The sequence below is a fragment of the Trachinotus anak genome, unplaced genomic scaffold (genome assembly GCF_046630095.1).
Source record: "Trachinotus anak isolate AG129_WGS33_773 ecotype Australia unplaced genomic scaffold, CSIRO_AGI_Tana_v1 ptg000012l, whole genome shotgun sequence".
In the NCBI taxonomy this organism is placed as follows: domain Eukaryota; kingdom Metazoa; phylum Chordata; class Actinopteri; order Carangiformes; family Carangidae; genus Trachinotus; species Trachinotus anak.
The window spans coordinates 13,867,523-13,881,843 of record NW_027273863.1 but is presented as its reverse complement, the minus strand read 5'-3'; the positions used below and the strand labels follow the sequence as shown (position 1 = coordinate 13,881,843).

At 39.9% G+C, this 14,321-nt stretch overlaps 2 protein-coding genes across 2 annotated transcripts; both read left to right on the top strand.

Annotated features, from left to right (window-relative positions):
- The first annotated feature begins 133 nt into the window (after window positions 1-133).
- Window positions 134-6,966, top strand: rab6bb (RAB6B, member RAS oncogene family b). The gene is made up of 8 exons (XM_071492312.1): window positions 134-334; window positions 2,502-2,560; window positions 3,274-3,327; window positions 3,797-3,902; window positions 4,064-4,175; window positions 4,349-4,442; window positions 5,129-5,195; window positions 5,936-6,966. The coding sequence occupies exons 1-8, from the start codon at window positions 265-267 to the stop codon at window positions 5,998-6,000; spliced, it is 627 nt and encodes a 208-aa protein (XP_071348413.1). The 5' UTR covers window positions 134-264; the 3' UTR covers window positions 6,001-6,966.
- A 355-nt stretch (window positions 6,967-7,321) lies between these two features.
- On the top strand, window positions 7,322-13,602 carry aire (autoimmune regulator). Its single transcript, XM_071491859.1, has 13 exons — window positions 7,322-8,952; window positions 9,190-9,364; window positions 9,843-9,989; window positions 10,238-10,303; window positions 10,386-10,514; window positions 10,683-10,816; window positions 10,954-11,075; window positions 11,234-11,303; window positions 11,510-11,647; window positions 11,800-11,921; window positions 12,591-12,669; window positions 12,824-12,922; window positions 13,372-13,602. The coding sequence occupies exons 1-13, from the start codon at window positions 8,755-8,757 to the stop codon at window positions 13,453-13,455; spliced, it is 1,563 nt and encodes a 520-aa protein (XP_071347960.1). The 5' UTR covers window positions 7,322-8,754; the 3' UTR covers window positions 13,456-13,602.
- The last annotated feature ends 719 nt before the right edge of the window (window positions 13,603-14,321 follow it).

Here is a 14,321-nt window from a genome sequence, read left to right as displayed (position 1 = left end):
TATTGACCTCAATATGGCAGCTTATTGGCCTATATCTATTTTATAAAACCCATAGTTTAGTTTCAGGTCCAATAGAAAGGTGAGGGACTGAAATAGGTGAGGTCGCGCAGGCGCACAAGCTCCCTTAAATTGACAGGAGGATGCTGAGCTGCATTCCCATCATTCTGTGAGGAGAGGAGGATCCCCCTGCGCACCCACAACGGAGGAGACGCCGAGCGACAAGAACATCTAAAATAGTCCAAGTTGAGCTCTTTATCTGCCACCATGTCAGCTGGAGGAGATTTGGGGAACCCCCTGAGGAAATTTAAACTCGTATTTTTGGGAGAGCAGAGCGGTGAGTCAGACCTTTGGGAGGTTTGGTGTCACCCTCCCCTAATGCCGAAACATGCGTAGCTATATGTTGAAGGCCATGTCTGTAACCGTGTTGACTGTGAAAGTTTTAGCTGCATCGAGAGGCTGCGCCTGGCGATCTCCGGTGAATCTGACGCCCATGTCGCTGCTGGCACAATCTGTGACTGTAGAAAATTTGATTAACCGAGGAGGAAAAAAAAAGAGGAAAGAAAAAAAAAAAAAAAAAAAAAAAAACCCGCATGAATATAAATTGCACCCTTGGATTGAATATGACCCTTGCGATCACTCGGAAAATAAATGCTGATTGCGCTGGATAACCTTGGGGGAATATTTACTTGTCGCAAATTGTCATATTTCGCATCATAGCAGGCGATGTGGACTCAGATGTTTTGATGTGCTGCAGTGACCGACAAAATATGCACAGCCGGTTTCCATATAACGGCTTTATTTCACTTACATCGCTCATTCCTGACATTAACAAACATTTACTCTATTACATGACAGTGTCTAACATTTTTTCCTTCACTCGTGTTTCCTTTTTTTTAAATTTTTTTTTATTTTTTTTGCTAGAGAAGATAATAAACAGTCCCCATGTGTCAGTTCGGGACACACCCTAGGCTGGCGATGTCGGTAGCATCTCTGAGGCTCGCAGTCTCCGGTTCGCTCCCATAAATAATCAAATAAAAACGGGCTTGACAGCGCCACAACATTATAGTATATATTCAATAATCCATCTATTAGGGGTGTGAATTGGTGTGTACGCGGTTTGATGCGATGGCACAAACACAGGAGGTGCTGATCGATAGTGGTTTAGCGCTGTGAAGCAGCCTGAATACGTGTTCAGACATCAGACATCCAGAGTGGCAGCAGAGGGGCTCACATCCCATAAAACACGGCAGCAAAGAGCACGTAAATAGGCCTAATATGACAGCAGCTTCTCTGGGGTTTCTGTCTCACATTGGGACGATTCAGTGTTTAGCCTAGGTGTGTGTATATGTGTGTGTGATAATGTGCATGTCGACCAAAAGCCTCCATGTGTGTTTGTGTGGCCTGTACTGCAATGTTACTGTCCATGGTGCTGAATCGAGGCCTGGCGTGGCCACTGCCCATTGATGGCTTCAAAACTACTGCTGTCTGCATAGAGGGACCCTGCATGAGAGCCCGGGGCCCTGCTGGAGAAGTCCTGTCCTCACTCATGTGTAGATCTGCTCTAAAATGGTGCTAAGGACGGTGCTGGGCGGGATGTAAATAAAAATGGAGCTCACCAGGCTCACCTTGATGCTCGGTGAAGTCGCCATCTAGGTTAGGTAAAATAGCTAATGTCTCAAATCTTCATGTGCTTTCTATCTGTCTGGTTATGGGGCGGCCTTCCGACTTTCAGGTGATTCTATATCATTTGTGGACACAAATTCTGTTTGTCCAAAAATGTGTTGACAAAAAGGATTTGTCATTCTTCCCACACATGCTTTCAAGATTTAGATGAAATTTCAAACTCATTTGCTTAGTCACTTCTCAGTATTGGCATTGTTGTCATCATACATTTATTCCATCCAGTGAGGAGCATTTATGCATCTTTTTTGACAGTGTGAAAAAGCAAATTCAGGGCTGCAGCAAATTAAATTTTTATCATTTATTGATCAGTCTGCCAATAATTCGATTAATGAAATTGATTGTTTGGTCTATAGGTGAACATTTCAAGGTGAACGTTTTGAAATGTCTTGTTTTGTCAGATGAGCCCAAAGATATTCAGTTCACTCTCATACGTCATGTATGAAAGGAAAACAGGGAAGTTCTCACATTTGAGAAGCTGGAACAAAGGAGTGTTTGGTATAAATGAAATGATTAATTGATTATCAAAAATGGGCGCAGGTTCACTTGTTTTTTTTGGAAAACTCTTCATGCTTTCATGAAATCACTGTTTGATTATGAAGTTATTTTCAGACCATATCAGCAGCTTTTCACCAACATACCCACTCTTTCTCTAGATAAAAGAAAATGAATAAAATATTAATTATGATTATTCATTTTAAAATGACACGTTATTGTCTCGGAGGGAAGAATCATCATTTTGTTGAATTTACTCAGGAAATGGTTTATTAATGTGTGTACACACTTTACTAAAAAATCAACACCTGTGTGCTCTTTTCCAGTGGGGAAAACATCTCTCATCACTAGATTCATGTATGACAGTTTCGACAACACATATCAGGTAAGATTCGAACCAGATCTAGAGCCAAACACATCAGGAAACACAGAACCTTATTTAGAGGCATTTTATACATGATGTGATGACAGATTTGGCTAATTACTGTATTTACAAAGTGATGAGGGGGCAGCTCTCTGCATTTAGTTTTTTAATATTTTGGAGTGTAATGATTTGTCTACCCACTGCCTTCAAATGTTAGATGTGGAACAATGAACAATGAGACTAATCATACATCAGTTTTAATATATATTTAGCCTTTTATGTTACAATAGTGACTAATTAATAGTGTTATTTAGTGGCCAGAATGCCCATTCGATATACTAATTACAATCATGTCCATATAAAATAAGTTTGCATGAATTGCCCTATTTTGAATGTTGTCAATACAATCATCAAAAGGAAATAGTATTTTAGCAATATTAGACTCCTAAAAATTGAATACAGATTATTCCCTCCCTTGCCTTTCTCAGAAGTTAGGTGGATAAGAGGTCTGAATGATTGAGCCCTGAGGGCATTACAAATGAAATTAGTTTTGCAGCCAGATTCAATTTCAGTGCTTATTGGCTCTTTTTTTGTTTTAACAGCTTTTTGTACTTTCCTCTTATTTAACAGCAGTCACTCTGTTGGGGTCAACAGATGGTGCAGGGAGATGCTTTCTTTTAAAGTCTGGACTTTACTGATGATTTCTTTCTTCTGTTGGTCTTTCTCCACCACAGGCGACCATTGGAATAGACTTCCTATCAAAGACAATGTACCTGGAAGACCGAACAGTAGGAAGCCTTGATTGTCATTGAAGTTTCACACATGGATACACACATAAAGATGAATTAACCTGTTTGTACTCGTTGGTTTTTAGTCAGTCAACATCCTATGAAAGAAATGTCCCAATTTCCACTCTCTTCTAGATAATCCTTGATTTGATTTGCTTAATTACTGCTCACTTCACACACTAACATGATTATCCTGAGGTTATTTCTGGTAGTAATAGGCAGAAATAACCATAGGTGGTATTTCCTAGCCCCAAAAAGTCAAAGCCTTTCTCAGGGATCATCTACTTTAGCTAATATTAATGTTGCTTCTTTGACAGGATATTATGCACTGTCAGCCTGCACACAAGCCGATAATGGCTTATCCCTTTGGAAGTGTACTTACAAGGCTTTTATATGTTTAGAGTCTATATGTACTATGATGTTGAAACAGCTGCTGAAGCTGTGTGTTTCTGTGTGTGTGCACATGCAGGTAAGGCTCCAGCTGTGGGACACAGCTGGACAGGAACGTTTCAGGAGCCTCATCCCGAGCTACATACGAGACTCTACAGTAGCTGTGGTCGTCTATGACATTACAAGTGAGCAGCAACCTGCTACTTTACCTATGTGCATGGATTGTACTGTACTGTGTGTTTTAATCTTTCTGTAATACATAAAGATACAGTAGAGAAGTTTGTGGGATTTTCAGACCCTAAAGACAAAATAGACTGGATATGAACTCAAAGTCTGGTCTCCACAGATGTGAACTCATTCCAGCAGACCTGCAAATGGATTGATGATGTCAGGACAGAGAGAGGAAGTGATGTCATCATCATGCTAGTCGGCAACAAAACAGATCTGGAAGAGAAAAGGTGAGTATGTGAGACATGGTTCATAAAAGACATTCAGCTACAGTTAATGTAGTCTTTGACATGGAGATATTTTGTTAACTGTGCAGAGAGCATGTTGTTAAAAGCAACATGTCAGTCTTGAATAAATTAGCCTTCAACATCAAGATGCTGAGTCTGGCCTGATTTTCCTGCAGGCAAATCACAATCGAGGAAGGAGAGCAGAGAGCCAAAGAGCTGAACGTCATGTTCATCGAGACCAGTGCCAAAACAGGCTGCAATGTCAAACAGGTGACGCCTGCAGTTTCACCATATTTCACAGCATTTTGGCCATCACTTGCTGTCAGATTCGCTGACATCTCTGTGTCGCTCCAAGGTGATCGAGTCACCAATGTGGATTAATTAAATGTGCTAAGTGTAAATGTATTTAACAGTGATTGAAAGTGTCATGGATTGTGTGCGCATTCAGTCTTTGTTCTGACTGAACATTGCAAGCACCCCAAAACAGTGCTGGGATGTAACTAAGTACATTTACTTAAGTGCAAATTTGAAGTACTTTCCTCTACTACATTTTTCTGACAGCTGGTTATTTTATGGGAATTTTATAAGGATTTTATGGTTATACATAAAACCTACCTGACAGTATACAAGATAATTAAAATGAGCTCAACCATGACCAACAACAACACTAATATGCTGCTTACACATTAATGCACCAGCAATAATAATCTAACAGTCACATATATTATAGTGTAACACTTGGAAATGACAAGGATACATGATAACACCCATCAACCCAAAATAAGTTACTACAAATATACAAAAACACAAAAAAGCGGTGTGGTCTATACAGGTCTATACACATTTTTAAACTTCCCACTCTTGCTGTCCTCTTGTGTTATCTCTTTCTTTTTCTCTTCTTTCTACATCTTCCTTTCTCCTCTGCTCTCTGCCCTCCACCTCTTCCCTCCTACTAGCTGTTTCGTCGGGTTGCAGCGGCCCTACCTGGAATGGAAAGCTTGGATGATGCAAATCCTGAAGGCAGTATCCTTTACAGCCACTGTGACTCATAGTGCTGAGAGCCAAACAGCTGAGAAACAGGCAGCTTATTTTTAATCTCTTAGTGGCTGCTGGCACTATTACAAACAGACCGCCCAGCCTACTGTCTACCGAGACATTAGCCATTAAACCTTTTATGTTTAATAGAGAAGAAATGCACAGAGCCAGGAAGATAGTGTGGATGCACAGGTATAGCACCACGTAGTGGCTGTATACTAAATGACATATGCTGAGGATGTGTGATGGAGGATGCAGAGGGACCGATTGGAAAGAGAGATATGTATCAATAAATGTAAGTTAATTCATGAAAACATGTTAAATGAGACATCTATATTATAGATTAAATAAAATATTATAGACATATAGATAATACATAGACAGCATTTATCTTTAGATATCAGCTTGCAAATTACAGTGAAACTATTTAGTTCAGTAATACAATCAGTTCAGCTATTTTTATAGGAACTAGACAGTGTGAATCTGTATGTGGTTTTCCTTCTGGTAATGAACTGCTACAAATATGTAATACAACAAAAGTAGCTGATGTTTATCTGGTTAGCACTAAGGCTAACCACGCTGGAGTAATGCCTGAATATGAATGTTTTTCCAATACTTGCCAATCTGCCAAAATTGCATGACTGCATCTTTACCAATTTAACTGTGACATTATATTTGGTATATTTTTTCTCAGCCACCTGACTTTTCCTTAACTGGATGATTACCAGTGATCGACATCAAGCTGGACAAACCGGCAGAACCTACTGTCCCTGAGGGCGGGTGCTCATGTTAATGCAGAGCTGCTATCGGACAGCTCCCTTCACACCATAGGCTTGTTGTGTTGCTTACTACTGGTTAGCTTCCAGTTGACTTCTCTAATTGGATATAGGATCCGGGCCTTGTATCTGATTGGACAAATCAAATGTTATCTCTCAGTCTTGTTCAGTTGTAAAATATTGTATACTTTGTCAATATGTAAGTGACTGGCGGAGAAAAGGGAGGAAAAAAATTGAAATGAAAACGAACAAAAAACAGTTTTGGAAAAATGAAAAAGGGAGAAAAACGGGACAACCAACGGAATTCTTTTCGCTGTTATGTTTTGTATTTTTTATATATAAAAAGGGAAAGCACCAAAAATGATGCCTGAACATAGAAGGAGATATAGTGGGGGGGCCGAACACGTCTGAATGTCTGCAGCACGCATGCACGCTGATCTGATCTTTGACCTTTGACCTTTGGTCTGCCCTCCAGGGTCTCCGCACTCTGGAAGGAGGTTGACTATCTTAGAATGTTTTATAGCATCTCTCTATAGCATCTCATGACAAAACGTATCTCATTTGATATTCCCACAAGAGTCAACTTCCAGTAGGTTCACCTAACAGTAGCTGTGAAAATGTGGCACTCTATCTCTCTATGGGTTTAACTTTTATAGAACAAACTGTACTGTGGTTAAAAAAAAGAAGTAATAAAAAGACAACTTACTGTCACAACTCCGCCCTCCCTCCAACCACTCCTCTCCTTTGCCTCCTTTCCTCCCTTTATCCCTAACTCCTTCCAGTCTTCCCATCCCTCCATCCCGGTAATACACATATAACGATCCACTGTAATGCACTGCACTGTATATAATAATGTAATATGTATGTTGTGAACGTCCTTCTGTAGAAGTGGTCCTTGTTCACCAGTATGAATAATGTAATAATGTTTAATGATTAATAAATTACAGATTAAAGGGCTTCACTCTCCTAACCATCAACATGTACCTGGTAGCAAAATGGTCTGCTCTATTGAATGTTACCCTGAATTTAACCACATCACCAGTTACATTTCAAATAAGTCATAACAGAAAACTGATGGGGCCTTGTAGACAGCTGTAAAAGATGAAAACATGATTATCCGCTTTTTCCAACTCATGGCCCACCTAAAAAAACTAAAAAATGTTGGTGACCCACATCTGACCCCATAAAAATACAGAGGTTAAATGATATATTCTCAGAGCTCTTTTTATTTAAATGATAATGATTGAACATTCAGGACTGAACTAAAACCAGGGGAAACACATAAGCTCAAGTTTTCTTTTTTGTTTGACAGGGGGAGATCATTAGTCAGTTCACCATCTGTCTCTTGACTCTCTTTCCTTTTAATTCTTCCTGCTATTTTGATACTCCAGGTTTTGCCATGGATATAATATTTTAGCGCGCAGTCAGACTAACTTTTGTTTTTGAGCATTTGCCAAACATAACTCACTTTAATATCTTGAATAATCTTACACATGTAACTTTAGTAAAAAGAGAGATACCCCATGTAGAATCCCTACACTCTGGCTTACTGCTAATATCTTTTATGTTTTAGCTACAAGACGGTGTACTTGTCGAGCTGTCTCTATATGCGGCTGACCCATACTGAAATTTTCTGTTAACATTAGTTTTTGGTTAGTACTTTAACTAACTAGTTAGCTAACAGTTGAAGTCTGAAATGACAATTAGCTGACATCTAACAAGCTAACAACACTTAAAAGCATAAGAAGAGACAGCTAGAAACTAAACCCTTTGGGAAGTAGCTACTGTTAGATGAGAAGCCTAATATGACACCCAGAACTGTCTGCTCAGTAAAGCTGGAGCCAGGAGGCCGTTAGCTTAGCTTAGCATAACGACTGAAAACTGGAAAACAAGCTACCCATCTCGTAGCTTCAGCTTTAAGCTTTTTTAAATGAACAGATGTGACACATTGGAGCGCAAGTTGATTCATGTATGTATCTTATCTCGAAATGCTCATCCTAGGCAAAATGCTATATCATATCAAAGGTTATTTGATTTGCAGGATAGAACCATGGAGTTTCTAATTTAACCCTCTTATGACAGAATTTCCAAGACTACTTTATTCAGTGAAGAAAACAGAGACACTAACAGCAGCTGAGGAAATTGTGCTGAGAGCATAGCAAACAACCACTTGTACAATCAATCTGTCAATCGATTAATTGTTTACAGTGTTCACTCCTCCCTCCATGCCGTCAGTGAGTCAGTGTCTGAAAATCTAATGGTTAAGGGGAAGTTGAGGTGGAAAGAACCTTTTAAGAAGAAAACTGTCACTGTGACGTGTCAGGTCACTTGCACTCAGCTCTCCTGATGAAAGACGACAGGTATTCCCCTGGACTGACAACATGTCATTTGATCCCCTGAGGATTCAACAGGCGGACAGAGGCAGTTAGTATTGTTAGTGGACAGATGAAGTCCACAGAGAAAATAGGTTGACAGGGTGGTATTCTTAGGGTTTCCCCAAGGGTGAAACATTGAATGTGGAGTTTCTGAAAGTCTCAGCCAGTCAAAAAGCAGAACTGTGCTATACCGGTAGTGTGATTTTTGAGAATATGAACGTGTTGGTATGGATGGATCAAAGGTAGAAATACAGGCGTACATGAAAAAAGACTTGAAAGGTCTTGAACACAAGAATTCAGCATATCCCATGCATCCAGTCAGCATGAAACAATGCACCTGTGCAATATTTCCTTCCCTGAGTAGGACACACCTCTTACACCCAAACTACCACTTGTATGAGCTCAGGTCCGGGTCACTTTGTTTCTCATTTACACACAAAGCGGATCATGTCCAGAGTGGAGGCTTTTAGGGACACAAACCTTCGCTCCCTACTGAGGGAGTTGCGCACAGACATAGCGATGGCTGTAGATGACCCTTTCCCTCTTGTCTATGGTTTGGCAGACAAAAACATCATCACTGACCAACTGCTCAAGGTAGGACACAGAAAAAAGCAATTACATCGGCAACCATTATACATTGAAAACAGTGAGAAATTGTGACTTGTAAGTTCTTGTTGTATAAATGATGATGAGCCACATTTTGAGGCCATGTACAAGCGTAGAATGTCTATCAAGATTATGATATATATTTTCAGAAATATTTAATTTTACTTAGGCTGCAAAGCTTTTACAGTGTATAGTATCTCTTACTGTTTGTGTGGATCTGTATAGGACACTCTAGAGAAGGAGAGTAGAGAAGGTATCCACAAGGCCATGTACTCGCTCCTGTCCTGGGTCCTGCAGCAGAGCAGATCCACCATCCAGGCCTTCTGGAGCAACATGAGCAAAGACTACAACCTGGACAGCTACCCTAAGCTGCAGACACTGCTCACTAACCTGCACTCAAGTATGTGATGTTCAGGTGTCCTCAGGTGGTGATCCACAGCTCAACAATGACAATACATGGCATAAAAATGATTTGATTTCTCTGTGTTAGTTATTCCAAGTTTGAATTGGACTTTACTCAAAAGTAATAAAGTCAGAATTATATTTCTGTGCATACTCTCATGTCATTAAATTTTTTGTGAGTTATTCATGGACAAACCTGCTACTTATCTCAAGTAAAACTTAACTTGGTTGTTATGTTCGGAAACCAACAGGTTCTGTTATTCTCAATGTTATATTTCTGATTCTGTAAACCTTTAAGGATATTGAGGGAGATTTTATTTTAGGGAGTTTTATACTGTTCTGCCAGTCACCGTTAAGATCTCAATTGTTTGTAGCACAAAAGCATAGCTGAAACAGCAGCCTACAGAGAGTTCAAAATGATTTACCTCTCTAATTTTAGTCTTTAATCTCTAATATCATCTAATTCTTTCTGGCAGGACGGGATGCTGCAGGTTCCAGAAGTGAGAAGAAATCGTCTAGGGGCGAAAAAACTCCTCATATGAAGAAGAGGAGCCATGAGGACAGAGAGACCAACTCCTGCAATCAGCATTTACAGTATCATGCCAAGACAAGTGACCAACCAGGTTATTTCTCATAATTTCCCAGATCCCTGTTCTGGCTCCGTATTCTAACAATATTACACTGGTCACTGCAGCCCACTGTGTTTCAAGATTAAGACAGGAAAGAAAATAAGGAAACATTTCAGGATCATTTTGTTCTTCCTGGTGGCCAGTAAGAATGAAATTTAATTTGGGTGCAGTTTCTTTTGGGTGCAGTGCAACACTTTGAGAAGATTTATGCTCGTGTATTCAGTGAAAATGTTTTTTTTCAGGGGGTAAAGTGAAGTTATACAGAGTGAAGAATGAAGCTACAGACCCGCAGCTACCATCTGGAAATAGTAATCAAACATAATTTTTAAAAAAAAGTAATATGTAATATAACAATTGCTACAGAAACATTTAACCAAAATTCTGGTACAGGTGTGCAGGCAGTGTCCTCCTCAGTCCAGAGAGGAGTCACCCTGTCCTCCTCCTCCTCAAGCACCGAGCCACCGGTCAGCGATGAAGGCAGAGAAAAGATCCATATCAAGCAGCTGTTTGGCTCAGATGGTAAGCCATCAGATCACTTTTCTGTATTAAACAGCATCAAATGAACAAAGTAACATGGTGTTTTCCTCTAGTAAACCTCTAGTAAACAAAATGAGGCCTGAAATCTTCTGATGGTGGTAACTTTTTAGTCTGAATATCAGCACAGAATTCATGTCTGTCATTCAACAGGGACTGCCAGAAAGTGTATTAAAGTTGGTGGGGAGCTTTACTCTTGTGGTCCAATAGAGGAGTCAAGTGCGGCGTCGAAGCCCAAGGCTGCTAGGAACACATTTCACCACAAGGGGGAGACAACCACAGGGATGGTAAAGGTCCCAGCTTCACTCATTCTTAACAACAGTCATCTGGCTTTCCTGTGGCTTTTCCTCTTTTTCCCCTTTTGTATGTCTGTATTTGCTATATATGCATCTTATGTGTACTGTTTGTGTGTGTGCACTTTTAGGTTCACTATAATGACGATGAGTGTGCAGTATGTAAGGATGGAGGGGAGCTGATTTGTTGTGATGGTTGTCCTCGAGCTTTTCATCTGACCTGCCTCGACCCTCCACTCACATCCATACCAAGGTGAAAAATAAATGGTTTCAAACACTTAAATCTACTTTATCTACGCTGTACTTTTTTCAGTGTATAAGCACATGTCTGTATGTTCAGGGATTCCTTGTTGTTTCAACCTTTGCCCTGAAAAGGAGGTTTTAATGTCAGATGAACTTTTTATTCTGCAGTGGCAGTTGGCAGTGTGAGAGGTGCTGTGGCAACAGAGTGAAAAGAGAGAAAGACCAACTACCTTTACAAGTAAGGTCCTGAGTTAAAATGATTACATAGGGAAGTTTACATAAACTGTGCATACTGGAAAAATAGATGCTCTTTTTGTATGACAATCTGCAAACCATGATCAAGTGTTATTATGTTGACTATTTTGATTTCAGTTATTGATTTGTGATTTACTGAGTTACAAAGGTGATGAAATATATTACAAAATATAATATTTTGTATTCCAGGCACTCATTGTACAGCCTCAGCAAACAAACACCAGCTCCAGTAACTCCATCATAGACATCTCCTTCTACTCTTCTCTGTCGTCCTCCTCCCTCACAAGTGTCACAGCTTCTATGAATGGGCCCAGTGCCAGAAACCAGGTAGAGACCTGATGTTCAGCGTGGTCTTTATTTTATCTTTGTTTTGTCCAGCTTAACAGTTGGTTGATAACTCATTTTGAATTTTGTAATTTTATTTCTCTGCTACTTGTGCAAATAGTCCTATTTTTTAATGCATTAAATGTGTGTCCAAGTACTCAGGTGGAGATCTGGTAAGTGTGAGGGAGGTGTGTGGTGTTTGTCACCTTGAAGGTGGAGATCTGACTCAATGCCTCCATTGTCTGGAGCGTTTCCATGTACACTGCAACTTCTCCAAGTAAGATATCTGCTCATCTCTTAGTCTAAACAGAATTACATCTTAGTTGACTCACAATAAAGCACTTTTAGAAGATGACAGAAAATATCTATAGTGTGTTTAGTTCCCACGAGCTTGTTGACAAATCCTGATCTCAGTGTCATCTTTATTGTGTACATACAACCCCTTCTGTCAAAGCCCTGTAAATTCCTGTTTGTGTTAGTACTGATGTGCTTATCCTCTCTGCAGCAGGGTATATAGTATAATGTAAACTGCAAATCCGGATCAGTGATTTTACCACCACAGATACAGATCCCAAATGAAACCTGAGCCCACTTGATGATCTGTTGTAGCACAATTTATTCAACTGTTTTTATGCCTCTGTTTGGTATATTGTTGAGAAATTAAGATTTTTTTTCTCCTGTTTGTAATTGGATGTTAACCATAAGCTCAAATCATTTCAGTGCCACATGATATGAAAAAGTAAAATTATTGGATAGTATTTTTTTTACATGAGGAGCCCATGTAATCAGTTTAAATTGCCATATGAAAGGTTCTGAATCTCTTCCTCTGAAATCCTGCTGAGCGTCGGAAATTACATATTGATTGACAGAAATGTTATATGCCACAGAGAACAGTCTGACTCACTCACAGTGTGTGTGTGCGTGTGTGTGTGATTGCCTTTGCTAGAGGGAGGTCCACCTGCTCGTCCTGCTCCAGGGCCTGGGGCAGCTCTGCAGAGAAAGAGGCTGAATCCAGAGGTTTACAGGTAGGTCTGCACATGTACACAAAGGACAAGGTTGAAGTCTGTGTCTGTACTGAGAATATATAAACCATCATTGTCTGAGTATATCCAGGTACAATTTGTAAAATCGCTCTCTCTCTCTCTCTCTCTCTGTGTGTGTGTGTGTGTGTGTGTCCAGCTCACCCCTGTGGTTCAAAACACACTTAGTCATGATCAGACCCCCTTGGCCCCTGAGCCCATCCTCCATAAAGATGAACTGGACTCCATCCTGGGAGATGTGAGTGGCTCTCATGTTACATGTCGATACCACAGATGTAGACGTGGATATGAAAGCGGTCATGCGTGTCAGACACAAGATGGCTGCACTTCTTGTCACACAGACAGGGAATGTGTTGTCATGAGAAAACACAGCCTGGAGGACCAAACATAAAGTGATGGGAAGCAATGTGTCATAGTGTTGTTTTGAGTTTTTTGGTCGCCTGAAATATGTGTGTACAGATGTTTGAGTTCCTCTCTGCTGTACTGAAGTGTATTCAAATTTTACTTTATGTGTAATAATGTGTGTTTCTTAGCCCGTATGTACTGACTGTTAAAAGACAAGGGTGGTAAAGACTGGTGCTGAGTGACATCATTTTTAATGACATCATACCCATGTTTACCTTTCGATGATGTTTGTGGGCAATGATCGATCCTACTGTGCGTTTTTTTCTACTCTTTGTCTATCAGCAGGGCTCCATTGATGGCATCTTGCAGTGGGCTTTCCACAACATGTCTCGGCCTCTTCCAGACTCTCAAGGTTGCTACCAGTGACAGACAGACGCTCATGCCAGAGCTCCCACAGTCTAAAGTACTGTAGATAAACATCGATGAAATGAACATACCTGATTTAAAATGAGCCTGCACAATTTTTTCTAGAACCAAGTGGAAATTATTTGCATCTTTCTAATAAATGCATGGTGGTGAAAAAGGTTATTTCTCCTTTTTCAAACTACAGATTTTTAAAGAGTGAGCACTCAGGCAATTGTGAGCTCCCATACAAACAAGAAAGATAACAGCAGCTGATAGTCACACAGGCTTTTGCTCTAAAATGTACCAAGCACAGACTAACATCATCTCCAAATCAAAACCAGTGTTTTTGATATAAACCAAGCAGGTTTAACCTCAAGGCTGTATCACCTCCATGGTACCATTAAGCCCAGTGAAACCAGCACTCCTAAATTAATACTTAATTTTTTAAAAGTGCTTTTACTAGACATAGTTTTATTTAGAAATATGCACCGTGTGATTTATATATAAACCAAAGCTCTTACAGCTCCTAAAACTAAAACTGTTAGCATCAGGTCCACTACACAACATGCTGCAAAATTAGATATCAAGGTAGCACTTGTTTTAGCTCATATTGTACCTAAGTAAGCAGTTAACCAAATTAACAACTGACATTAGGGGCCTCGGACTTTGGAGTTGCCTGGTTCACCTGGTTCATAATCCAGCGTTACTCTATAATGCTTGTACCTGCTTTATAGTTGAATGTCCTCTCTGAAAAAAGGACATTGCGGAAATTAAGCAACTTTAGTTTTTTTTTTTTTATTTTTTATTTTTTTACCATTTCTCTCCCCAATCTGCGCTCCAAACTATTTTGAAATACTTTCACATTTCCTGTGTTCTGAGTAGCATCT